The 27,362-nt window shown below is 42.9% G+C and overlaps 1 protein-coding gene across 2 annotated transcripts; it reads right to left on the bottom strand.

Annotated features, from left to right (window-relative positions):
• Positions 1-5,091: 5,091 nt before the first annotated feature.
• gpr17 (G protein-coupled receptor 17) lies at positions 5,092-20,555 on the bottom strand. 2 transcript variants are annotated; one of them, XM_036978950.1, is made up of 3 exons: positions 18,840-20,555; positions 7,350-7,508; positions 5,092-6,762 (listed from the first exon to the last, which is right to left on the bottom strand). In XM_036978950.1, exons 2-3 carry the CDS (start codon positions 7,504-7,506, stop codon positions 5,876-5,878), a joined length of 1,044 nt encoding a protein of 347 aa, XP_036834845.1. In that variant the 5' UTR covers positions 7,507-7,508; positions 18,840-20,555; the 3' UTR covers positions 5,092-5,875. The 2 variants fall into 2 exon arrangements, with proteins under 2 accessions (XP_036834845.1, XP_036834844.1); XM_036978949.1 differs by having other exon boundaries at positions 18,844-19,455.
• Positions 20,556-27,362: the final 6,807 nt, after the last annotated feature.

Genomic DNA, 27,362 nt, shown 5'->3' with positions numbered 1-27,362 from the left:
GAGGGAGGATCAGGGAGAGAGGAGGATCCGGGAGAGAAGAGGATCGGAGAGAGAGAGGAGGATCAGAGAGAGAGAGGAGGATCATAGAGAGGGAGAGAGAGAGAGAGGAGGATCAGAGAGAAAGAGGGAGAGAGATAGACAAAGAGGGAGAAAGATAGACAGAGAGTGAGAGAGAGAGGGGTTCAGAGAGAGAGAGAGAGCAAGAGGAGGACCAGAGAGAGAGAGAGCAAGAGGAGGACCAGAGGGAGAGAGCAAGAGGAGGACCAGAGAGAGGAGGTCCAGAATTATCTATCCAAAATGGAGATGTATGGATAAACCACTTTTCCGGCCTTTTTGGCCCTATAACAAAGAACAAACAGCAAAATCATACACATGATCAAATACAAATCTTAGAATCAACTATTAAAGACAACCAGAACCCACTGGATTCTCCAACTACATTGAATGAACAACAGGACAAAATACAAATCCTCCAACCCAAAAAGGCCTGTGATGTTGATGGTATCCTAAATTAAATGATAAAATATACAGACCACAATTCCAATTGGCTATACTTTAACTCTTTAACATCATCCTCAGCTCTGGCATCTTCCCCAATATTTGGAACCAAGGACTGATCAGCCCAATCCACAAAGTGGAGACAAATTTTAGCGTGGGATATGCGTCAACAGCAACCTTCGAAAAGTCGTCTGCATTATCATTGTTAACAGCAGACTCGTACATTTCCTCAGTGAAAACAATGTACTGAGCAAATGTCAAATTACCGTATGACAGACCATGCCCACACAAATTGACAAAGAAACAAACCAAAACAAAGGTAAAGTATTCTCATGCTTTGTTGATTTCCCAAAAACTTTTGACTCAATTTGGCATGAGGGTCTGCTATACAAACTGATGGAAAGTGGTGTTGGGGGTAAAACATACAACTTTCTAAAATCACAAACAACAAGTGACAACAAGGTTAAAATGGAGAAAAAAAACACAATTCTTTCCACATGGCCGTGGGGTGAGACAGGGATGCAGCTTAAGCCCCACCCTCTTCAACATATATATCAACAAATTAGCGATGGCACAAGAACAGTCTACAGCACCCGGCCTCACCCTACTAGAATCCGAAGTCAAATGTCTACTGTTTGCTGATGATCTGGTGCTTCTGTCACCAACCAAGGAGGGCCTACAGCAGCACCTAGATCTTCTGTACAGATTCTGTCAGATCTGGGCCCTGACAGTAAATCTCAGTAAGACAAAAATAATGGTGTTCCAAAATAGGTACTGTTGTCAGGATCACAAATGCAAATTCCATCTAGACACTGTTGCCCTAGAGCACACAAAAAAACTATACATACCTCGGCCTTAACATCAGCGCCACATGTAACTTCCGCAAAGCTGTGAACGATCTGAGAGACAAGGCAAGAAGGGCATTCTATGCCATCAAAAGGAACATAAAAATTGACATACCAATTAGGATCTTGCAAAAAAAATACTAGAATCAGATTTAGAGCCCATTTCCCTTCATGGTTGTGAGGTCTGGGGTCCGCTCACCAACCAAGAATTCAAACAATGGGACAATCACCAAATTGAGACTGCATGCATAATTCTGCAAAAATATCCCCTGTGTACAAAGTAAAACACCAATTATTATTATTTTTTTAACCTTTATTTATTTTATTGGACCTTTATTTAACTAGGCAAGTCAGTTAATTAAGAACAAAATCTTATTTACAATGACGGCCTAGGAACAGTGGGTTAACTGCCTTGTTCAGGGGCAGAAGGACAGATTTTTACCTTGTCAGTTCGGGGATTTGGTCTAGCAAAATAATACATGCAGAGCAGAATTAGGCCGATACCCGCTAATGATCAAAATCCAGAAAAGAGATGTTAAATTCTACAACCACCTAAAAATAAGCGATTCCCAAATCTTCCATAACAAAGCCATCACCTACACTTAGATGAACCTGGAAAAGAGTCCCCTAAGCAAGCTGGTCCTGGGGCTTCATTCGCAAACACAAACACACCCCACAGAGCCCCATGACAGCAACACAATTAGACCCAACCAAATCATGAGAAAACAAACAGATAATTACTTGACACATTGGAAAGAATTAACATAAAAACAGAGCAAACTAGAATGTTATTTGTCCCTAAACAGAGAGTACACAGTGGCAGAATACCTGACCACTGTGACTGACCCAAAATTAAGGAAAGATTTGACTATGTACAGACTGGTGAGCATAGCCTTGCTATTGAGAAAGGCCGCCGAAGGCAGACCTGGCTCTCAAGAGAAGACAGGCTATGTGCTCACTGCCCACAAAATGAGGTGGAAACTGAGCTGCACGTCCTAACCTCCTGCCAAATGTATGACCATATTAGAGACACATATTTCCCTCAGATTACACAGACCCACAAAGAATTTGACAACAAACCCAATTTTGATAAACTCCCATATCTATTGGGTGAAATACCAGTGTGACATCACAGCAGCAATATTTGTGACCTGTTGTCACAAGAAAAGGGCAACCAGTGAAGAACAAAAAACATTGTAAATACAATATATTTTGTACTTGAACTATTTTCACATCGTTACAACGCTGTATATTTACATAATATGACATTTGAAACGTCTTTATTATTTTTAGAACTTGTTTTGTCAATGTAAACATGTTTCCCATGCCAATAAAGCCCTTAAATTGTATGTAATTGAGAGAGAAAGGCCAGAGTTATTCTACACATTGGTAGCTTCGCCTAATGAAGAGCAAGACATGCAGCTTTGAATAGATTTTCCCCCCTTTATTTAACTAGGCAAGTCCATTAAAGAACAAATTCTTATTTTCATTGACTGCCTAGGAACACTGCCTTGTTCACTGCCTTGTTAAGGGGAAGAACGACAGATTTTTACCTTGTCAGCTCGGGGATTCGATCTTGCAACCTTCCGGTTACTAGGTCCAACACTCTAACCACTAGGCTGCCCTGCCGCCTCTACACTCTAACCACTAGGCTGCCCTGCCGCCTCTACGCTCTAACCACTAGGCTGCCCTGCCACCTCTACACTCTAACCACTAGGCTGCCCTGCCGCCTCTACACTCTAACCACTAGGCTGCCCTGCCGCCTCTACACTCTAACCACTAGGCTGCCCTGCCGCCTCTACACTCTAACCACTAGGCTGCCCTGCCGCCTCTACACTCTAACCACTAGGCTGCCCTGCCGCCTCTACACTCTAACCACTAGGCTGCCCTGCCGCCTCTACACTCTAACCATTAGGCTACCCTGCCGCCTCTACACTCTAACCATTAGGCTGCCCTGCCGCCTCTACACTCTAACCACTAGGCTGCCCTGCCGCCTCTACACTCTAACCACTAGGCTGCCCTGCCGCCTCTACACTCTAACCACTAGGCTGACCTGCCGCCTCTACACTCTAACCACTAGGCTGCCCTGCCGCCTCTACACTCTAACCATTAGGCTACCCTGCCGCCTCTACACTCTAACCATTAGGCTGCCCTGCCGCCTCTACACTCTAACCACTAGGCTGCCCTGCCGCCTCTACACTCTAACCATTAGGCTACGCCGCCACACTGGTTACCAGGATTCAGGAAATCCAATGAGAATCATACAGTCCAGGTGGCTGTTAAGTCTGAGGACCAATCTACTAGTTACTAAGCCTACAGTTTCTTACACTTAATTAAGCTATTCATTACACACTCGCACCTTAAAACGCACACACACACACACACACACACACACACACACACACACACAAAATGTGTTTTTTTTAGAATGTGGTTTTTGCATCAGCAGTTGTTCTCCTTGTGTTGTCAGTCACTGGCAGCTGTTCAGTTAGCCCATGTCAGCTAAAAAAACAGTTAGTTAGTGTTATTGGTAAGTTAACCTAGTTAGTGTAGTTAGTCTAGCCAGCTGTGTACACCACTTTACAAAGTGTTATTTAATAACCACTAAGACAGTCTATAACCTCAGTCTACTCTGTACAGAGTGGAATTTAATAACCACTAAGACAGTCTATAACCTCAGTCTACTCTGTACAGAGTGGAATTGAATAACCACTAAGCCAGTCTATAACCTCAGTCTACTCTGTACAGAGTGGAATTTAATAACCACTACTAAGACAGTCTATAACCTCAGTCTACTCTGTACAGAGTGGAATTTAATAACCACTAAGACAGTCTATAACCTCAGTCTACTCTGTACAGAGTGGAATTGAATAACCACTAAGACAGTCTATAACCTCAGTCTACTCTGTACAGAGTGGAATTGAATAACCACTAAGCCAGTCTATAACCTCAGTCTACTCTGTACAGAGTGGAATTTAATAACCGTTATTAAGACAGTCTATAACCTCAGTCTACTCTGTACAGAGTGGAATTTAATAACCACTAAGACAGTCTATAACCTCAGTCTACTCTGTACAGAGTGGAATTTAATAACCACTAAGACAGTCTATAACCTCAGTCTACTCTGTACAGAGTGGAATTTAATAACCACTACTAAGACAGTCTATAACCTCAGTCTACTCTGTACAGAGTGGAATTTAATAACCACTACTAAGACAGTCTATAACCTCAGTCTTCTCTGTACAGAGTGGAATTTAATAACCACTAAGACAGTCTATAACCTCAGTCTACTCTGTACAGAGTGGAATTTAATAACCACTAAGACAGTCTATAACCTCAGTCTACTCTTTAAGGTGTATAAGCACATAGAATGAAAAAAGACACCATTTATATATATATATATATGTGTAACAATTTATTAATTTACAGTCCTAAAGTGAAGATACAGTCAAATGTATAAATAACAGAAAGGCTATGAGATATTTTAGGTGAGAACAGTTGGCTCATTGCTCAGCCTGGGCTCTTTGATATCATATGACGCTCTATAGATCCCTTTCTGCAATATGTCAAATGTTATGTCAGGATGCATAGCAATTACAATGCATTGAGGAAAACAGGCTCGCAAACTCATGTCCAAACACATACATTTGAAGACACTGATGACTAACCTCAGTGCCAAACATAACGTTTTGCTAGAAAGTCGGGTAAGAGATTTATCCAATATATAATTTTGAAATGAATGGCTACATTTTTTTTTTTTTTTTGGTAATAGGACGACAAGGAAACGTTAATGGAGATTACTTGAGGAAAATACATTTTGATTGTATCATGAATTAACTTGGCGGGAAACATTGAAGATACACTTTAATTAGTGAGAATAAGATTGTATTATCGTAATAATATCCTTGCCCAAAAGTATGTTAGGCATTACTAAGCACGATTTTAAAGAGTTAACAGATCAAGACCTACTAAGATGAAAAGGCATGCATCCCCCCCCCCGTTTAAAAAAAAAAACAAGGTTTTACGCAAAATACTGTACAACTAGAATTACAGCTGGGATGGCATCCATTGATTTGGTTTTTACCAGCACTTTGGCAGGGTTGAAAATAGTTACAGCTGAAGGGAGATGATAATGAAACAAACTCTAATTGATTTCAAAGACAAAGTTAAAGTCAAAGATACAGTCTCATATGGACAGGAGAGGCAGTACAGAACAAAGATACAGTCTCATATGGACAGGAGAGGCAGTAGAGAACAAAGATACAGTCTCATATGGACAGGAGAGGCAGTATAGAACAAAGATACAGTCTCATATGGACAGGAGAGGCAGTAAAGAACAAAGATACAGTCTCATATGGACAGGAGAGGCAGTATAGAACAAAGATACAGTCTCATATGGACAGGAGAGGCAGTATAAAAATAAGTATTGAGAGGCTTGAGTGAAAACAGGTAGAAAAATGTATTTAAAAAATGACTTAAAAATAAGTCCGTCAGATAAAGTTGATATTTCAGATGGTTCCACCTCCGGCTTCTCAGAACTCAGACTTGGCGCTGACAGAGCTCTCGTGTGTTCCCTTCAGCTCTCCTGCACTGGTGGCCCCTGATCCCCCGGCCCTGTCTCTAAAGAACAGCCTCCTCACCGTTCCCCGGAACTTCTCGGCCCCAAACAGGTACACCAGAGGATCCAGGCCCCCGTTCAGACAGGTGAGGGAGGAGGTGACGCGGTTGGCCAGGGACAGACCCCGCCTGGTCTGGCAGGAGACATCTGGGTGGGCGTACCCCAGGATGAACGTGGCTCTGGAGGCGTGGTACGGCAGGAAGCACACCACATAGATCAGCATGACCAGGCCGATGGTCCTCAAGGCTCGCAGCTTCAGCTGGGGCTCCAGTCGGGATCCTCTCCTCAGGCTGTGGATGATGAGCAGGTAGCAGGACAGTGTGGAGAGGAAAGGAGGGGTGAAGGCTACGGCTAAAGAGACGAGGGCCTTGCGGGAGGCTTTCTCCCTGTACAGCTGCAGACACACCGTCATCCCGTCCACCTCCGCAGTCTGGCGGGTGACCAGCAGGGGCGCCATGGAGACGGTGACCAGCACCCACAGGGAAAAACTGATGGTGTGGGCGTAGCGGGCACGGCGGATCTTCAGTGACCTCACGGCGTGCACCACGGCCAGGTAGCGATCCCCAGCCACGCATGCCAAGAAGTAGAGACTCGCGTACATGTTGACATAAAACAGGAAGCCGGCGACTCGACACGGAACCTCGCCGAACGGCCAGTGGCCCCCCGTGAGGTGGTATGTGGCGCGGAGCGGCAGGATTATGACGTAGGAGAGGTCGGCCACAGCCAGGTGCAGCAGGAAGACGTTAGCGGGAGAGGATGTGCCACGCTGCCGGGAGAAGATCCAGAGGGCCAAGGCGTTACCTGTTGTGGTGAAAGAACGAGACTTGTACTGATCTCATTTATTAGAACTCAAACATCCTTATCTCAACTAGGGTGGATGAAGAGGGTATCTCAACTAGGGTGGATGAAGAGGGTATCTCAACTAGGGTGGATGAAGAGGGTATCTAAACTAGGGTGGATGAAGAGGGTATCTCAACTAGGGTGGATGAAGAGGGTATCTCAACTAGGGTGGATGAAGAGGGTATCTCAACTAGGGTGGATGAAGAGGGTATCTCAACTAGGGTGGATGAAGAGGTTATCTCAACTAGGGTGGATGAAGAGGGTATCTCAACTAGGGTGGATGAAGAGGGTATCTAAACTAGGGTGGATGAAGAGGGTATCTCAACTAGGGTGGATGAAGAGGGTATCTCAACTAGGGTGGATGAAGAGGGTATCTCAACTAGGGTGGATGTAGAGGGTATCTCAAGAATAACTGTCAAGGTAGGCTATATAGCGAACATAACAACACACCACACTAGGCAACACAGCACAACATAATGGAACAAAACATAACACAACACACCGCAACGCTACGCAACACAACATTATGTAACATAACATTACATTACCATTGAGCGCCAGGAGAAAGACCAGAATGTAGTAACCTCCAAACACCATGTTCTCCACAGTGTTATCTACAGGAGCACAGCTACTCTCTGAAGACGCGTTGGACAGGATGGACGTCAGGGCGTCCATGTCCATGGTGGGAGTGGTCTGTATCTTCATCTCTGGGAAGAGAGAGGAGAGAGAGAAAGAGGCAGACACAGAAAGAGAGAGAGAGAGAGAGAGAGAGAGAGAGAGAGAGAGAGAGAGAGAGAAAAAGGCGATCAAATAACTGAGAAGAACTTGATTTTGGCTGCTTGTAAATGCTCTTCTTTTGACTTGAAGAAGAAGAAAATGAGCAGCTGCTTTTTGGGATGTGGTTGCAGCAAAAGGCAATCTGTAATATAAAATAATGACAAAAGCTGGAAAATCTTGGAAAAGAGCGAGAAAATAAATTACCAAGATAAAAAATCAAAATGGAGGTTCTGTAGCCTACAGATGTCAACTATTTGCAAAGCAAAGAACAATGTTAAAAGTAAAATAAGGAGAGAGTCACCCAAGATCTTGGTGGCAATACTAGAGGGGAAGAAGACAACAATACATAGCTTATTTCATTCTGAGAGCCAATCACCAAATACCCAAAACATAGAAAGATTGGTATTGGAAAAGGCAGACAGATAACAATCAATGAGGACAATGATGAAAACGGCCCCTTCCTCATCATAATGTCTACCATAATGACACCATCATGGTTCAGGGGTCAGAGAGCAGCCTGAGGGAGTTCCAGGAAGACTTCCAGTCCCTCAGAGAAGAAGCTAAGAAGCCTCTCCACAGGCCAAAAGGCATGAGAAGACAACCCCTTCCGAGCCCTGACCAAAGCCCCGTCTCTCCAATCCTCTCCACAGACCAAAATCCATGAGAAGACAACCCCTTCCAAGCCCTGTCCGAAGCCCCGTCTCTCCAATCCTCTCCACAGACCAAAATCCATGAGAAGACGATGCCTCCAAACCCTGACCGAAGCCCCGTCTCTCCAATCCTCTCCACAGGCCAAAATTCATGAGAAGACAACCCCTTCCAAACCCTGACCGAAGCCCTGTCTCTCCAATCCTCTCCACAGACCAAAATCCATGAGAAGACAACCCCTTCCAAGCCCTGACCGAAGCCCCGTCTCTCCAAGCCTCTCCACAGACCAAAATCCATGAGAAGACGACCCCCTCCAAGCCCTGACAGCCCTGACCCCTCCAAGCCCTGACCGAAGCCCCGTCTCTCCAATCCTCTCCACAGGCCAAAATCCATGAGAAGACAACCCCTTCCAAACCCTGACCGAAGCGCCGTCTCTCCAATCCTCTCCACAGGCCAAAATCCATGAGAAGATGATGCCTCCAAGCCCTGACCGAAGCCCCGTCTCTCCAAGACTCTCCTCCGACGTCAAATCTCTTAGAGACAGTCTATCTTTTCTAGAAAGAGACTTTGCTGAGTTTAGAGAGAAATCATTGACCTACCAGAGCAGGACCGCAATCAACAGCTGAGGAGAGGTTGAAAATGTTAGTGAAGACACTTGTCAGTTGGTTAGCGCATGCTCTGAGTACACTTCCTGGTAATCCGTCTGGCCCTGCGTCTTACTCACATCGGCTACAGAGTGCTTGACACACAGTCGCCTGGAACAGCTGGTGTTCTCATGCATGCTTCATTGTTGCGCGCGTAGAAGTCATTTAGCTCGTTTGGTAGGCCCGTGTCACTGGGCAGCTCGCGGCCTGCCTTCCCTTTGTAGTCCTTAATAGTTTGCAAGCCCTGCCACATCCGATTAGAGTCAGAGCCGGTGTAGTAGGATTCAATCTTAGTCGTGTATTGATGCTTTGCCTGTTTCATGGTTCTTCGGAGGGCATAGCGGGATTTCTTATAAGCGTCCGGGTTAGAGTCCCGCTCCTTGAAAGCGGCAGCTCTACCCTTTAGCTCTGTGCGGATGTTGCCTGTAATCCATTGCTTCTGGTTGAGGTATGTACGTACGGTCACTGTGGGGACGACGTCATTGATACACTTATTGATGAAGCCGTGACTGATGTGGAACATGCACTACAGATGACATCATGGGTAAAGTACAACTGATCTGCTCTAAGATAGGCCTAATGAACTAGAAACATACATGAACTACAGATGACATCATGGGTGAAGTATCAATGCACGCATAGGCTATAAAGCTTAGAGAATAATACTTTTTTAACCTAACTATTATTATTATTGAGTATAGAAATACTGTTATTAGTTTTAGTTTTATAGTTATAACACATGATAACACCCACAATGACAACAAATTGGTTCACAGATTAAACATTCCACTGTTAAAACACATCCTAAAGGGACATTTGAAAGACAACATCCGTAAATATAAACTGCTATAACAGTCAGTGTTTGTGATCTTCAACCTTTGGGGGTGAATCAAAATCAAATCAAATCAAATTTTATTAGTCACATGCGCCGAATACAACAGGTGTAGGTAGACCTTACAGTGAAAAGCTTACTTACGAGCCCCTAAACGACAGTGCAGTTTAAGAAAATATGGATAAGAATAAGAGATAAAAGTAACAAGTAATTAAAGAGTACAGGAGGGGGCTGAGCACGCACCCCTGAGGGGCCCCTGTGTTGACGATCAGTGTGGTGGATGTGTTGTTACCACCTGGGGGCGGCCCATCGGGAAGCAACGTAACTTATTCTGGCCTGTTCTGAAAGAGGATGTTGTATCTTACTGTAAGTCCTGTGGCGTTTGCTAGCGGATGAGTAAACCAAAACAAACTTGACCGGTCGCAACTTTGCAGCCAAGTCGTGCTTTTGACTTGACCTTTCAGCAGGATTGTGTTGGTCCTTTGCCCAACGTCAAGAGTGGTAAACAGTTTCTCTTAACCATATTGTGTGCTGCCACTCGTTTCCCTGAGGCCATTCCACTGAGGAAAATCACAGCTTCCAGTATTGTTAAGGTCCTGGTGAAATTATTTTCAACGTTTGGACTTCTGCAGGTAGTGCAGTCGGACCAAGGTTAGAAGTTAATGTCAAGTGCTACAACAGTTGGGTGTAACCCATTACCCCTCTAGTGCCTACCACCCAGAGTCTCAAGGTCTAGTACCGACCACCCACAGTCTCAAGGTCTAGTACCCACCACCCAGAGTCTCAAGGTCTAGTACCTACCACCCAGAGTCTCAAGGTCTAGTACCGACCACCCAGAGTCTCAAGGTCTAGTACCTACCACCCAGAGTCTCAAGGTCTAGTACCTACCACCCAGAGTCTCAAGGTCTAGTACCGACCACCTACAGTCTCAAGGTCTAGTACCTACCACCCAGAGTCTCAAGGTCTAGTACCGACCACCCAGAGTCTCAAGGTCTAGTACCTACCACCCAGAGTCTCAAGGTCTAGTACCTACCACCCAGAGTCTCAAGGTCTAGTACCTACCACCCAGAGTCTCAAGGTCTAGTACCTACCACCCAGAGTCTCAAGGTCTAGTACCGACCACCCAGAGTCTCAAGGTCTAGTACCTACCACCCAGAGTCTCAAGGTCTAGTACCTACCACCCAGAGTCTCAAGGTCTAGTACCTACCACCCAGAGTCTCAAGGTCTAGAACCTACCACCCAGAGTCTCAAGGTCTAGTACCCACCACCCAGAGTCTCAAGGTCTAGTACCTACCACCCAGAGTCTCAAGGTCTAGTACCGACCACCCAGAGTCTCAAGGTCTAGTACCTACCACCCAGAGTCTCAAGGTCTAGTACCTACCACCCAGAGTCTCAAGGTCTAGTACCTACCACCCAGAGTCTCAAGGTCTAGTACCTACCACCCAGAGTCTCAAGGTCTAGTACCGACCACCCAGCGTCTCAAGGTCTAGTACCGACCACCCAGAGTCTCAAGGTCTAGAACCTACCACCCAGAGTCTCAAGGTCTAGTACCTACCACCAAGAGTCTCAAGGTCTAGTACCTACCACCCAGAGTCTCAAGGTGCTCTTGACAGACTTCATCAGACTTTGAAGTCTATATTGAGAGTTTACTGCTTTGAGTTTGTCACATTACCCCCTGGTCTGACCCAGTTGTCTGATTTGTCACATTACCCCCTGGTCTGGCCCAGTTGTCTAATTTTGTCACATTACCCCCTGGTCTGACCCGGTTGTCTGATTTGTCCCATTACCCCCTGGTCTGGCCCAGTTGTCTAATTTGTCCCATTACCCCCTGGTCTGACCCAGTTGTCTAATGTGTCCCATTACCCCCTGGTCTGACCCAGTTGTCTGATTTGTCCCATTACCCCCTGGTCTGACCCAGTTGTCTGATTTGTCCCATTACACCCTGGTCTGACCCAGTTGTCTGATTTGTCCCATTACCCCCTGGTCTGACCCAGTTGTCTAATTTGTCCCATTACCCCCTGGTCTGACCCAGTTGTCTGATTTGTCACATTACCCCCTGGTCTGACCCAGTTGTCTGATTTGTCACATTACCCCCTGGTCTGACCCAGTTGTCTGATTTGTCACATTACCCCCTGGTCTGACCCAGTTGTCTGATTTGTCCCATTACCCCCTGGTCTGACCCAGTTGTCTGATTTGTCCAATTACCCCCTGATCTGACCCAGTTGTCTGATTTGTCACATTACCCCCTGGTCTGGCCCAGTTGTCTAATTTTGTCACATTACCCCCTGGTCTGACCCAGTTGTCTGATTTGTCCCATTACCCCCTGGTCTGGCCCAGTTGTCTAATTTGTCCCATTACCCCCTGGTCTGACCCAGTTGTCTAATGTGTCCCATTACCCCCTGGTCTGACCCAGTTGTCTGATTTGTCCCATTACCCCCTGGTCTGACCCAGTTGTCTGATTTGTCCCATTACACCCTGGTCTGACCCAGTTGTCTGATTTGTCACATTACCCCCTGGTCTGACCCAGTTGTCTGATTTGTCCCATTACCCCCTGGTCTGACCCAGTTGTCTAATTTGTCCCATTACCCCCTGGTCTGACCCAGTTGTCTGATTTGTCACATTACCCCCTGGTCTGACCCAGTTGTCTGATTTGTCACATTACCCCCTGGTCTGACCCAGTTGTCTGATTTGTCACATTACCCCCTGGTCTGACCCAGTTGTCTGATTTGTCCCATTACCCCCTGGTCTGACCCAGTTGTCTGATTTGTCCAATTACCCCCTGATCTGACCCAGTTGTCTGATTTGTCACATTACCCCCTGGTCTGGCCCAGTTGTCTAATTTTGTCACATTACCCCCTGGTCTGACCCAGTTGTCTGATTTGTCACATTACCCCCTGGTCTGACCCAGTTGTCTGATTTGTCCCATTACCCCCTGATCTGACCCAGTTGTCTGTTTTGTCACATTACCCCCTGATCTGACCCAGTTGTCTGATTTGTCACATTACCCCCTGGTCTGACCCAGTTGTCTGATTTGTCACATTACCCCCTGGTCTGACCCAGTTGTCTGATTTGTCACATTACCCCCTGGTCTGACCCAGTTGTCTGATTTGTCACATTACCCCCTGGTCTGACCCAGTTGTCTGATTTGTCCCATTACCCCCTGGTCTGACCCAGTTGTCTAATTTGTCCCATTACCCCCTGGTCTGACCCAGTTGTCTGATTTGTCACATTACCCCCTGGTCTGACCCAGTTGTCTGATTTGTCACATTACCCCCTGGTCTGACCCAGTTGTCTGATTTGTCACATTACCCCCTGGTCTGACCCAGTTGTCTGATTTGTCCCATTACCCCCTGGTCTGACCCAGTTGTCTGATTTGTCCAATTACCCCCTGATCTGACCCAGTTGTCTGATTTGTCACATTACCCCCTGGTCTGGCCCAGTTGTCTAATTTTGTCACATTACCCCCTGGTCTGACCCAGTTGTCTGATTTGTCACATTACCCCCTGGTCTGACCCAGTTGTCTGATTTGTCCCATTACCCCCTGATCTGACCCAGTTGTCTGTTTTGTCACATTACCCCCTGATCTGACCCAGTTGTCTGATTTGTCACATTACCCCCTGGTCTGACCCAGTTGTCTGATTTGTCACATTACCCCCTGGTCTGACCCAGTTGTCTGATTTGTCACATTACCCCCTGGTCTGACCCAGTTGTCTGATTTGTCCCATTACCCCCTGGTCTGACCCAGTTGTCTGATTTGTCACATTACCCCCTGGTCTGATCCAGTTGTCTGATTTGTCCCATTACCCCCTGGTCTGGCCCAGTTGTCTAATTTGTCCCATTACCCCCTGGTCTGGCCCAGTTGTCTAATGTGTCCCATTACCCCCTGGTCTGACCCAGTTGTCTGATTTGTCCCATTACCCCCTGGTCTGGCCCAGTTGTCTAATTTGTCCCATTTCCCCCTGGTCTGACCCAGTTGTCTAATGTGTCCCATTACCCCCTGGTCTGACCCAGTTGTCTGATTTGTCCCATTACACCCTGGTCTGGCCCAGTTGTCTAATTTGTCACATTACCCCCTGGTCCGGCCCAGTTGTCTGATTTGTCCCATTATAAGTAATGATCGAGTGGCTCTTCCACTGGTGAAATGGCCTCACCGTTTGAGCGCAGGTGGTTTAGAAGTGATGTTTCTGTCGTTGCTTGCAGCCGCCAGTCTAATAGCACTTCTTCTGTAAATATTCCAGTCCCAACAGATGCAACTGTAACTGTCTAATGGCTGAAGAAGAGATGAAGACGTTTTTAAAAAAACATTGAACACCCATTGAATCTAAAATGCACAATCTATTTTATTTCCCTTTTTAATTTCAAGTCCTTCAATGTGGTTTAAATCTCCTACTAAAAGAGAACATTCACCGTTCTCTGTTATGACCTCCGACATCACTTTTAATTATCCAATCACCACTCCCCTGCCTGCCGCACAGGACAGCTGTAAGCAGTTAGCCATAAGGCCAAACATCAATATTATCAGAGCCTCCGTGAAAGGCACAAAAGAGGTGTGTACCGGAGATAGTTCTTACTATCCCGCAGATGTTGGAGCAAAGGGGAGTGTGTCAGTGGGATACACACACATAAACCACTCACAAAATACAGAATAACTCATTGATGAAAGTCATATGACGTAGTTGTGGGACTCCCCACTAAAACTAGGCTTGTCCTGGACTGCCTGGGAACTGCGGAGACATTCCTGGGTGAGAGGAGGCTCAACACCCTCCTTTGTCTGTTTTCAAAAACTTCAACCTCAGCAGCTGTCTCTCCTATACATGCTGACCGGAGAGCCAGAGTGACTCCCAAATGGTACCCTATTATACAGATGTACCATCTTAATTTGATCACTCTTTTGTTGATGATCATTTTCCTGCACGGCAGGAAAATGTAACCTTGTATTATATTCAAGGTTTAAAACGTGCTTCTAAAGTTTGTAATTTCCACTTAAAAACTGTAGACTTGATTTGACCTAACGTAAAATGTACCAACATCTACAACAAAAAAAAACTCACATTTCCTGTTGCTGCAGGATTGTTTTCCCTCAATAGCAATGTGGCTCAAATTAAGATCCTACATCTGTGCTATATGCCATTTAGCTGACACTTTTATCCAAAGCGACTTACAGTTTATGTATGGGTGGTCCTGGGTATCAAACCCCACTACCCGTTACAAGCACTGTGCTCTACCAACTGAGAAACACACTATTCCCTATGTACAGTAGTACACTACTTTTCACCAGAGTCTTACGGTTTCTCGTCAACAGTAGTGCACAATATAGGGAATAGATGACCATTTGGGACACAGACTCAGAGAGCCAGAGGTCACATAAGGACTTAGTCAGATGTAGTACCACTGGCAGGACGGATCTCTTCCCTGTCTGATCCTCGTGGTGTGAAACAGTGTTCAGGACAGATCTCTTCCCTGTCTGATCCTCGTGGTGTGAAACAGTGTTCAGGACAGATCTCTTCCCTGTCTGATCTTCGTGGTGTGAAACAGTGTTCAGGACAGATCTCTTCCCTGTCTGATCCTCGTGGTGTGAAACAGTGTTCAGGACAGATCTCTTCCCTGTCTGATCCTCGTGGTGTGAAACAGTGTTCAGGACAGATCTCTTCCCTGTCTGATCTTTGTGGTGTGAAACAGTGTTCAGGACAGATCTCTTCCCTGTCTGATCTTCGTGGTGTGAAACAGTGTTCAGGACAGATCTCTTCCCTGTCTGATCCTCGTGGTGTGAAACAGTGTTCAGGACAGATCTCTTCCCTGTCTGATCCTCGTGGTGTGAAACAGTGTTCAGGACAGATCTCTTCCCTGTCTGATCTTCGTGGTGTGAAACAGTGTTCAGGACAGATCTCTTCCCTGTCTGATCCTCGTGGTGTGAAACAGTGTTCAGGACAGATCTCTTCCCTGTCTGATCCTCGTGGTGTGAAACAGTGTTCAGGACAGATCTCTTCCCTGTCTGATCCTCGTGGTGTGAAACAGTGTTCAGGACAGATCTCTTCCCTGTCTGATCCTCGTGGTGTGAAACAGTGTTCAGGACAGATCTCTTCCCTGTCTGATCCTCGTGGTGTGAAACAGTGTTCAGGACAGATCTCTTCCCTGTCTGATCTTCGTGGTGTGAAACAGTGTTCAGGACAGATCTCTTCCCTGTCTGATCTTCGTGGTGTGAAACAGTGTTCAGGACAGATCTCTTCCCTGTCTGATCCTCGTGGTGTGAAACAGTGTTCAGGACAGATCTCTTCCCTGTCTGATCCTCGTGGTGTGAAACATTGTTCAGGACAGATTTCTTCCCTGTCTGATCTTCGTGGTGTGAAACAGTGTTCAGGACAGATCTCTTCCCTGTCTGATCCTCGTGGTGTGAAACAGTGTTCAGGACAGATCTCTTCCCTGTCTGATCTTCGTAGTGTGAAACAGTGTTCAGGACAGATCTCTTCCCTGTCTGATCTTCGTGGTGTGAAACATTGTTCAGGACAGATCTCTTCCCTGTCTGATCCTCGTGGTGTGAAACAGTGTTCAGGACAGATCTCTTCCCTGTCTGATCCTCGTGGTGTGAAACAGTGTTCAGGGGAGCTGTTGGACTACGAGAGGACGGCATTTACCAAGCAACCTTCTGCCTCCACATTGTGTAGGGGCGTCCCAAATTGCATTATTTTTTATACATGGTGCCCTAGTTTTGACCAGAGCCCTATGGAACCCTATTCCCTATATATAGTGCACTACTTTAGACCAGAGCCCTATGGGGGGTGGGGGTGGGGGGGGGATCACGCTCCACTGATTTATTACTGTGTGTGACAACCCCCTACAGGGAGATAAACCCCCAGAACAAGCCTCTATCACAATGGTCTGATGGTGTAAATGTGTGGGAGTGTTCGCACCAGTCCAGCAGTCAAGAGAGGAAAGAGGGGATTCTTTGGATCAGACTAGGGCTGTGTCCCAAATGGGCACCCTAATCTCTATTCAAGTGCACTGTTTTTGACCAGGGAAGATAGTCAAAAGTAGTGCACAATATATAGGGAATAGGGTGCCATTTGGGACACATACAAATAGTTTTGAGAGATTATTCAAAGCCTTCATTTGTGAGGGGGAATGGGATCGCTGTCGGGTTCTGCAGTGGAGAGCACAGCCTTCTCTCTAGACATATTACACTTTCCAAAGGAACCTGTCACTGGGGTTAACAGGAACCTGTCACTGGGGTTAACAGGAACCTGTCACTAGGGTTAACAGGAACCTGTCACTGGGGTTAACAGGAACCTGTCACTGGGGTTAACAGGAACCTGTCACTAGGGTTAACAGGAACCTGTCACTGGGGTTAACAGGAACCTGTCACTAGGGTTAACAGAAACCTGTCACTAGGGTTAACAGGAACCTGTCACTGGGGTTAACAGGAACCTGTCACTGGGGTTAACAGAAACCTGTCACTAGGGTTAACAGGAACCTGTCACTAGGGTTAACAGGAACCTGTCACTGGGGTTAACAGGAACCTGTCACTGGGGTTAACAGGAACCTGTCACTGGGGTTAACAGGAACCTGTCACTGGGGTTAACAGGAACCTGTCATTGGGGTTAACAGGAACCTGTCACTAGGTTTATTAGGAACCTGTCACTGGGGTTAACAGGAACCTGTCATTGGAGTTAACAGGAACCTGTCACTAGGTTTAATAGGAACCTGTCACTGGGGTTAACAGGAACCTGTCACTAGGGTTAACATGAGCCTGTCACTAGGGTTAACATGAGCCTGTCCCATGGGTTAACATGACCTTGTCACTGAGGTTAACAGGAGCAATGTGACCCCTGTTAAGAGTTGATCCCCACAGAAAATCCTGAAAGCACAAATTGAAGGCTACAAAATACAGTGGCAAATTTCCCTAACGTTAAAGAAGTTACCTGATGAGATTCACTGACCAACCGTCTGAAAACAGGAAGTTACCTGATGAGATTCACTGACCCACCGTCTGAAAACAGGCCTCATCTGACAGACTCCAAATCTAACTCCAACCGAAAAACACACAGCAGGAAGCCAGACTTGAGGTGTGCATGTGTGCTGATGAATTCGCTGGGTTTATTTGGCTCTGTGAACGGAGCTAGGTACGATATCTATTGAGTTACAATGGACCTGTTATCTCCAGTGACCTTGAGAACTTGAACAAGTCTTATCCTCCAAAAACTAAAACTCTACAAATAAGACCATGGTAAAGAAAATTCCTTAGCGTAGTCACAGATCAGAACACCACTAACATCTCAAATGCTTCAGTTAATAATTTGAGTCCAATGAGTCAATATAATTAAATCCCCCATTAAAATCTGTCAGTTTAAGAGAAATATGTTTTTTTTGCGTGGGCTGCGTCTCAATCCGCCTATGACGGCCTTCCGCATCGGTGGTGGAAGGTGGCAGAGCTACAGCGTTGTGTGTGTCAGACCAGGAGACATTCCAGAAATCGTTCTGAACTAATATGACAACTATACGGAAAGATGAGACTCTCACGAACACGATGGTGTTCTCGATTTTGCTCTACGACCCCCACAAGGGTCACGAGACTCGTCTGGAGGTAACCAGTACCGTTTAAAACAATTTCTGGAATGAATATGAAGGTATTGTAGTGTTGTGCCAACCCCCCAGAAGGGGTTAAATATGTGTAAAGATATACATATTTCCTGAGCTTTCTCCTAGATACAGGACAGACACCCTTTTTATTGCCCTTTTTTTAAAACAAATTTTTAATACGTCTCTTTGGGCTAAAAGTAGTAAATACCAAATTCAATATTTTATCACATATTTGTTTCTATATTGTTTTGATACCTAAATGGGTCCTACAATTCAAAATCAAATACCTAAATGATACATAGTATAACAATCTTAAAACAATTCCAGATATCAATTCCATACATCAATTCCATACATCAATTCCAGATATCAATTCCATATATCAATTCCAGATATCAATTCCATATATCAATTCCATATATCCGGGAAAGAGAGAGAGAGAGAGGACACTCAGAAGACTATGACATTGTCATGCGACATTTTCTGCAAAAAAAAACTTAAACTCAAATACAGAAAAGACCACGAGAAGGTAAATTATAAAACCAGAGAGAGATCAGACTTACCCACCAGTGTTCTTCTCAGACAGCGTGTACTGCTTGAGGGAAGTGCAATGAGGAGGAAGTGGTGTGGCTGCCCAGTGCAGTGAGGAGGAAGTGGTGTGGCTGCCCAGTGCAGTGAGGAGGAAGTGGTGTGCCTGCCCAGTGCAGTGAGGAGGAAGTGGTGTGGCTTGCCCAGTGCAGTGAGGAGGAAGTGGTGTGGCTGCCCAGTGTAGTGAGGAGGAAGTGGTGTGCCTGCCCAGTGCAGTGAGGAGGAAGTGGTGTGCCTGCCCAGTGCAGTGAGGAGGAAGTGGTGTGCCTGCCCAGTGCAGTGAGGAGGAAGTGGTGTGCCTGCCCAGTGCAGTGAGGAGGAAGTGGTGTGCCTGCCCAGTGCAGTGAGGAGGAAGTGGTGTGGCTGCCCAGTGCAGTGAGGAGGAAGTGGTGTGGCTTGCCCAGTGCAGTGAGGAGGAAGTGGTGTGGCTGCCCAGTGTAGTGGGGTGGAAGTGGTGTGCCTGCCCAGTGCAGTGAGGAGGAAGTGGTGTGGCTTGCCCAGTGCAGTGAGGAGGAAGTGGTGTGGCTGCCCAGTGCAGTGAGGAGGAAGTGGTGTGCCTGCCCAGTGCAGTGATGGGGTCGTGGAGTAGCTGACTAGTCTACGTTGGTCTGGCTGTCAACAGCTGGTGTAGGACGAAGCAGCAGTAGAGTTGTTATTGATTAGAAGAGCACAGTAAAGAGCTGCACGGGTAGGGTTCACAGAAGAGCAGGGTAAAGAGCTGTACGGGTAGGATTCACAGGAGAGCAGGGTAAAGAATAGTACGGGTAGGATTCACAGAAGAGCAGGGTAAAGAGTAGTACGGGTAGGGTTCACAGGAGAGCAGGGTAAAGAGTAGTACGGGTAGGGTTCACAGAAGAGCAGGGTAAAGAATAGTACGGGTAGGATTCACAGGAGAGCAGGGTAAAGAGTAGTACGGGTAGGGTTCACAGAAGAGCAGGGTAAAGAATAGTACGGGTAGGATTCACAGGAGAGAAGGGTAAAGAGTAGTACGGGTAGGGTTCACAGGAGAGCAGGGTAAAGAGTAGTATGGGTAGGGTTCACAGGAGAGCAGGGTAAAGAGTAGTACGGGTAGGGTTTACAGGAGAGCAGGGTAAAGAGTAGTACGGGTAGGGTTCACAGGAGAGCAGGGTAAAGAGTAGTACGGGTAGGGTTCACAGAAGAGAAGGGTAAAGAGTAGTACGGGTAGGATTCACAGGAGAGCACGGCAACGAGCAGTACGGGTAGGATTCACAGGAGAGCACGGCAACGAGCAGTACGGGTAGGATTCACAGAAGAGCACGGCAACGAGCAGTACGGGTAGGATTCACAGGAGAGCACGGCAACGAGCTGTACGGGTAGGATTCACAGGAGAGCACGGCAACGAGCAGTACGGGTAGGATTCACAGGAGAGCACGGCAACGAGCAGTACGGGTAGGATTCACAGGAGAGCACGGCAACGAGCTGTAGGGGTAGGATTCACAGAAGAGCAGGGTAAAAAGCCGTAGGTAGCACAGCACAGTGTAACGGGTCCTCTTCTGGATGTGGAACAAAGTGAAGACTAGGAGGGACTGGGGAGGACCTGGGTTGGTTGGGAGGCTCCTCTGCTGTCCTCTGTGCTGCTCTCTCTCACTGACAGGAGGTTAGGAATGTTGTCTTATCACCCTCTTTTCTATCTCTCTCTCCAGGATGCTCTCTCTTTCTCTCTCTCTCTCTCTCTCTCTCTCTCTCTCTCTCTCTCTCTCTGAGACTGTGGCTCTTTTTGTGTCTCAACATAATGTGATAACAGAAATTCTGAGTCCCAATGGGGAGGCTTTGATATGAACCCTGACCCCACCCTTTCTTCCCCATCCCCTCTGCTCTGAGGGCCACTTGTACGCCCAACAATAGGCCGAGTCAGGGGGAGTATCGGCAGGCTCTGTTCAGCACAGAGAAAAGAATGGCGTGCCTTGGTTGCAATGAGTGGCCGGGTGGGGAACCATGGTAACCGCTAAACCAAGCCTAGTACTGGTGTACACCACTGGTCCCAAATGACACAAAAGCAAGGCACTATATAGAAAATAGGGTGCTATTTGGGAGGCAGCCAATGTCTTTAGGATGAAGAACTCCACATTCCCCTCCTTCCTCCCTCCCCTCCTCCCTCCCTCCCTCCCTCCCTCCCTCCCTCCCTCCCTCCCTCCCTCCCTCCCTCCCTCCCCATCCTATCAATAGATAGAAGATGGACTGTTAATTGAGCAGTTTATGACTAAAGTCTTAGAGATGATGCTTTGTAGGGATCTTCTGTCTGGAGTTCTAAAAGACAGAGAGAGAGAGGGAGAGCGGGAGAGGGGGAGAGGGAGGAGGGGGAGAGAGAGAGGGGGGAGAGGGGAGAGGGAGAGAGAGGGAGAGAGAGAGAGGGGGGGGAGAAAGAGAGAGAAAGGGAAAGAGAGAGAGCGAGAGAGAGAGAGGGGGAGAGGGGGAGAGAGGGAGAGAGAGAGAGGGGGGGGAGAAAGAGAGAGAAAGGGAAAGAGAGAGAGAGAGAGAGAGGGGGAGAGGGGGAGAGAGAGAGGGGGGAGAGGGGAGAGGGAGAGAGAGGGAGAGAGAGAGAGGGGAGAAAGAGAGAGAAAGGGAAAGAGAGAGAGAGAGAGAGGGGGGGAGAGGGGGAGAGGGGGAGAGAGGGAGAGAGAGAGGGAAAGAGAGAGGGCCCCCTATGCTCCCTGGAAAGAGCGAGGGATGAGCTGAAAAACAAGAGGAGGGCGGGAGAGCGGTGGAAGAGGAGAACAGGGGCATCTTCCATTTGGGGGGAGAACCAAAAATAATTAGCCAGACAGATGTGGAGAAACTTGGAAGAGGGGGGGGGGGGGGGTATTTCTTTCATACACTGAGATCCCAGCTGTGTGTTAGACATATTGTCTCGCTCCCTTCTTTGGGCCTCGTGCATCGACATGTTAATAGCCTTCTCTGGCTATATCCCAAATGGCACCCTGTCCTATCTAGTGCACTACTTTTACTGCACTACGTTTGGCCAGGGCTCATAGGACTCTGGTCAAAAGTAGTGCACTATATAAGGAATAGGGTGCCATTTGGGATAAAGACCCTGAACTGAATGATGGTACTGTCTAGTCGGGGGCCAATGGATAAGCTTTGACATCAAAACCCTTTTCGTTGAGTCTTTTAATTGGGGTTTATCTCATCTTGTTCAGCCTCATCTTCTCTGTCTGTGTTGGTCTGTCTGTCCCCGAGGGGTATAAACATCACCTAGTGAAACGGTTTACTCTGGCTGGAGTGAACTGATTATCAGCTGTCTCTCTTAAACTATAGTATAGTTATAGTTTAGTTATAGTGTAGGTATAGCATAGTTACAGTATAGTCACAGTATAGTCATATTATAGTTGTAGTATAGTTGTAGTATAGTTATGGTGTGGTTATAGCTTGTTAGATTATAGCTATAGTATAGTTGTAGTATAGCTATACTATAGTTATGTGGCTATAGTTCGTTCGATTATAGTTATAGTAAAGTTATAGTATAGTTGTAGTATGGCTGTAGTATATGTGTAGTATAGTTATGGCATCGGTATATAGATATAGTGTAGTTATAGTATAGTTATAGTATGGTCATAGTATAGTTATAGTAAAGCTATAGTATAGTTACAGTATAGCCGTAGTAACGCTATAGTATAGTTACAGTGTAATTACGGTATTGTTGTATTATATGTACAGTATAGCTAGAGTATAAGTATAGTATCGTTATAGTATAGTTACAGTCTAGTCATAGTGTAGCTATAGTGTAGTTATAGTATAGCAAGGGGTGTAGTTATAGTGTAGTTACAGTATAGTTATAGTATAATTGTAGTATAGCTGTAGCATAGTTATAGAATGGCCACATTATAGCTGTAGTATAGTGATAGTATAGTTGTAGTATGGTTGTAGTATAGTTGGGGGTGTAGGTATTGTATAGTTATAGTATAGTTGTAGTATGGTTGTAGTATATTTGTAGTATAGTTATGGCACCGGTATATAGGTATAGTGTAGTTATAGTATAGTTATAGTATGGCCATAGTATAGCTATAGTAAAGCTATAGTATAGTTACAGTATAGCCGTAGTAACGTTATAGTATAGTTACAGTGTAGTTGCGGCATTGTTGTATTATAGGTACAGTATAGCTAGAGTATAGTTTTAGTATAGTTACAGTCTAGTCATAGTGTAGCTATAGTGTAGTTATAGTATAGCAGGAGGTGTAGTTATAGTGTAGTTACAGTATAGCAAGGGGTGTAGTTATAGTGTAGTTACAGTATAGGTATAGTATAATTGTAGTATAGCTGTAGCATAGTTATAGTATAGTCACCGCATAGTTATAGTATATTATATAGTTATATTATAGGTGTAGTATAGTGATAGTATAGTTGTAGTATGGTCGTAGTATAGTTGGGGGTGTAGGTATTGTATAGTTATAGTATAGTTGGAGATGTAGTTATAGTATAGCTATAGTATAGTTGGACATGTATGTATAGTATTGCTGTAGTGTGGTTGTAGTATAGTTGGGGATGTAGGTATTGTATAGTTGTAGTATAGTTGGAGATGTAGGTATATTATAGGTGTAGTATAGTGATAGTATAGTTGTAGTATAGTTGGAGATTAAGTTATATTATAGGTGTAGTATAGTGATAGTATAGTTGTAGTATGGTTGGAGATGTAGGTATATTATAGGTGTAGTATAGTGATAGTATAGTTGTAGTATAGTTGGAGATGAAGTTATATTATAGGTGTAGTATAGTGATAGTATAGTTGTAGTATGGTTGTAGTATAGTTGGGGGTGTAGGTATTGTATAGTTGTAGTATAGTTGGGGATGTAGTTATAGTATAGTTATAGTATAGCTGGGGATGTAGTTATAGTATAGTTATAGTATAGTTGGAGATGTAGCTATTGCATAGTTGGGGATGTAGTTATACTATAGGTGTAGTATAGTGATAGTATAGTTGTAGTATAGTTGGAGATGTAGTTATATTATAGGTGTAGTGTAGTGATAGTATAGTTGTAGTATGGTTGTAGTATAGTTGGGGGTGTGGGTATTGTATAGTTGTAGTATAGTTGGGGATGTAGTTATAGTATAGTTATAGTATAGCTGGGGATGTAGTTATAGTATAGTTATAGTATAGTTGGAGATGTAGGTATTGCATAGTTGGGGATGTAGTTATAGTATAGTTGTCAAGACTTCCGCCGAAGCCCGTCCCTCTCCTTGTTCGGGCGGCGTTCGGCGGTCGACGTCACCGGTCTTTTAGCCATCGCCGATCCACTTTTCATTTTCCATTTGCTTTGTCTTTGTTTTCACCTGGTTTCTGTTCATTATTCAACACTCTGTTTCCCACATGTCAGTGTGCGTGTTTATTGATTGTACATGGCGGTACTTGCCGGCGGGTTATGTATTTAAGCCCATTATTTTTGAGTGACCGGTATTTCTCCACACTTTGAGTATACTGGTGCTGTCGTGGAATTAAATACCTTGTGCACTCATTTCTGCTCTCCTTCTCCTGCTCTCCACCACCTGATAAGTTATAGTTATAGTATAGTTGGGGATGTGGTTATAGTGTAGTTGTAGTATATTTATATTATAGTTATAGTATAGTTATACTATAGTTATATTATAGTTATAGTATAGTTATAGTATAGTTATATTATAGGTATAGTATAGTTATATAGTTATAGTATAGTTGGGGATGTAGTTATAGTATAGTTGTAGTATAGTTATATTATAGTAATAGTATAGTTATATTATAGTTATAGTATAGTTATAGTATAGTTATAGTATAGTTATATTATAGTTATAGTATAGTTATAGTATAGTTATAGTATAGTTGTAGTATAGTTATATTATAGTAATAGTATAGTTATATTATAGTTATAGTATAGTTATATTATAGTTATATTATAGTTATAGTATAGTTATATTATAGTTATAGTATAGTTATAGTATAGTTATATTATAGTTATATTATAGTTGTAGTATAGTTATAGTATAGTTATATTATAGTTTTATTATAGTTATAGTATAGTTATAGTATAGTTATATTATAGGTATATTATAGTTATATTATAGTTATAGTATAGTTGTAGTATATTTATATTATAGTTATAGTATAGTTATAGTATAGTTATATTATAGTTTTATTATAGTTATAGTATAGTTATAGTATAGTTATATTATAGGTATATTATAGTTATATTATAGTTATAGTATAGTTATAGTATAGTTATATTATAGGTATATTATAGTTATAGTATAGATATAGTATAGTTATATTATAGGTATATTATAGTTATATTATAGTTATAGTATAGTTATAGTATAGTTGGGGATGTGGTTATAGTGTAGTTGTAGTATAGTTATATTATAGTTATAGTATAGTTATAGTATAGTTATATTATAGTTATAGTATAGTTATATAGTTATAGTATAGTTGGGGATGTAGTTATAGTATAGTTATACTATAGTTATATTATAGTTATAGTATAGTTATAGTATAGTTATATTATAGTTATAGTATAGTTATATAGTTATAGTATAGTTGGGGATGTAGTTATAGTATAGTTGTAGTATAGTTATATTATAGTAATAGTATAGTTATATTATAGTTATAGTATAGTTATAGTATAGTTATAGTATAGTTATATTATAGTTATAGTATAGTTATAGTATAGTTATAGTATAGTTGTAGTATAGTTATATTATAGTAATAGTATAGTTATATTATAGTTATAGTATAGTTATATTATAGTTATATTATAGTTATAGTATAGTTATATTATAGTTATAGTATAGTTATAGTATAGTTATATTATAGTTATATTATAGTTGTAGTATAGTTATAGTATAGTTATATTATAGTTTTATTATAGTTATAGTATAGTTATAGTATAGTTATATTATAGGTATATTATAGTTATATTATAGTTATAGTATAGTTGTAGTATATTTATATTATAGTTATAGTATAGTTATAGTATAGTTATATTATAGTTTTATTATAGTTATAGTATAGTTATAGTATAGTTATATTATAGGTATATTATAGTTATATTATAGTTATAGTATAGTTATAGTATAGTTATATTATAGGTATATTATAGTTATATTATAGTTATATTATAGTTATAGTATAGTTATAGTATAGTTATATTATAGGTATATTATAGTTATATTATAGTTATAGTATAGTTATATTATAGGTATATTATAGTTATATTATAGTTATAGTATAGTTATAGTATAGTTATATTATAGGTATATTATAGTTATATTATAGTTATAGTATAGTTATAGTATAGTTATATTATAGGTATATTATAGTTATAGTATAGTTATAATATAGTTATATTATAGGTATATTATAGTTATATTATAGTTATAGTATAGTTATAGTATAGTTGGGGATGTGGTTATAGTGTAGTTGTAGTATAGTTATATTATAGTTATAGTATAGTTATAGTATAGTTATATTATAGTTATAGTATAGTTATATAGTTATAGTATAGTTGGGGATGTAGTTATAGTATAGTTGGGGATGTAGTTATATTATAGTTATATTATAGTTATAGTATAGTTCTAGTATAGTTATATTATAGTTATAGTATAGTTATAGTATAGTTATAGTATAGTTATATTATAGATATATTATAGTTACAGTATAGTTATATAGTTATAGTATAGTTGGGGATGTAGTTATATTATAGTCATAGTATAGTTGGGGATGTAGTTATATTATAGTTATAGTATAGTTATATTATAGTTATAGTATAGTTATAGTATAGTTATAGTATAGTTATAGTATAGTTATATTATAGTTATATTATAGTTATAGTATAGTTATATAGTTATAGTATAGTTGGGGATGTAGTTATAGTATAGTTATAGTATAGTTATAGTATAGCTGGGGATGTAGTTATAGTATAGTCATAGCATAGTTGGGGATGTAGTTATAGTATAGTTATAGCATAGTTGGGGATGTAGTTAAAGCATAGTTATAGTATAGTTATAGTATAGTTATAGTATCGTTGGGGATGTAGTTATAGTATAGTTATAGTATAGTTATAGTATAGTTGGGGATGTAGTTATAGTATAGTTATAGTATAGTTATAGTATAGCTGGGGATGTAGTTATAGTATAGTTATAGTATAGCTGGGGATGTAGTTATAGTATAGTTATAGTATAGTTGGGGATGTAGTTATAGTATAGTTATAGCAAAGTTGGGGATGTAGTTAAAGTATAGTTATAGTATAGCTGGGGATGTAGTTATAGTATAGTTATAGCATAGTTGGGGATGTAGTTATAGTATAGTTCTAGCATAGTTGGTGATGTAGTTATAGTATAGTTATAGTATAGCTGGGGATGTAGTTATAGTATAGTTATAGCATAGCTGGGGATATAGTTATAGTATAGTTATAGTATTGTTGGGGATGTAGTTATAGTATAGGTATAGTATAGTTGGGTATGTAGTTACAGCATAGTTATAGCATAGTTGGGGATGTAGTTATAGTATAGTTCTA

The sequence above is a fragment of the Oncorhynchus mykiss genome, chromosome 5 (assembly GCF_013265735.2).
Source record: "Oncorhynchus mykiss isolate Arlee chromosome 5, USDA_OmykA_1.1, whole genome shotgun sequence".
NCBI lineage: Eukaryota > Metazoa > Chordata > Actinopteri > Salmoniformes > Salmonidae > Oncorhynchus > Oncorhynchus mykiss.
This window is presented reverse-complemented; position numbering and strand designations above follow the sequence as displayed.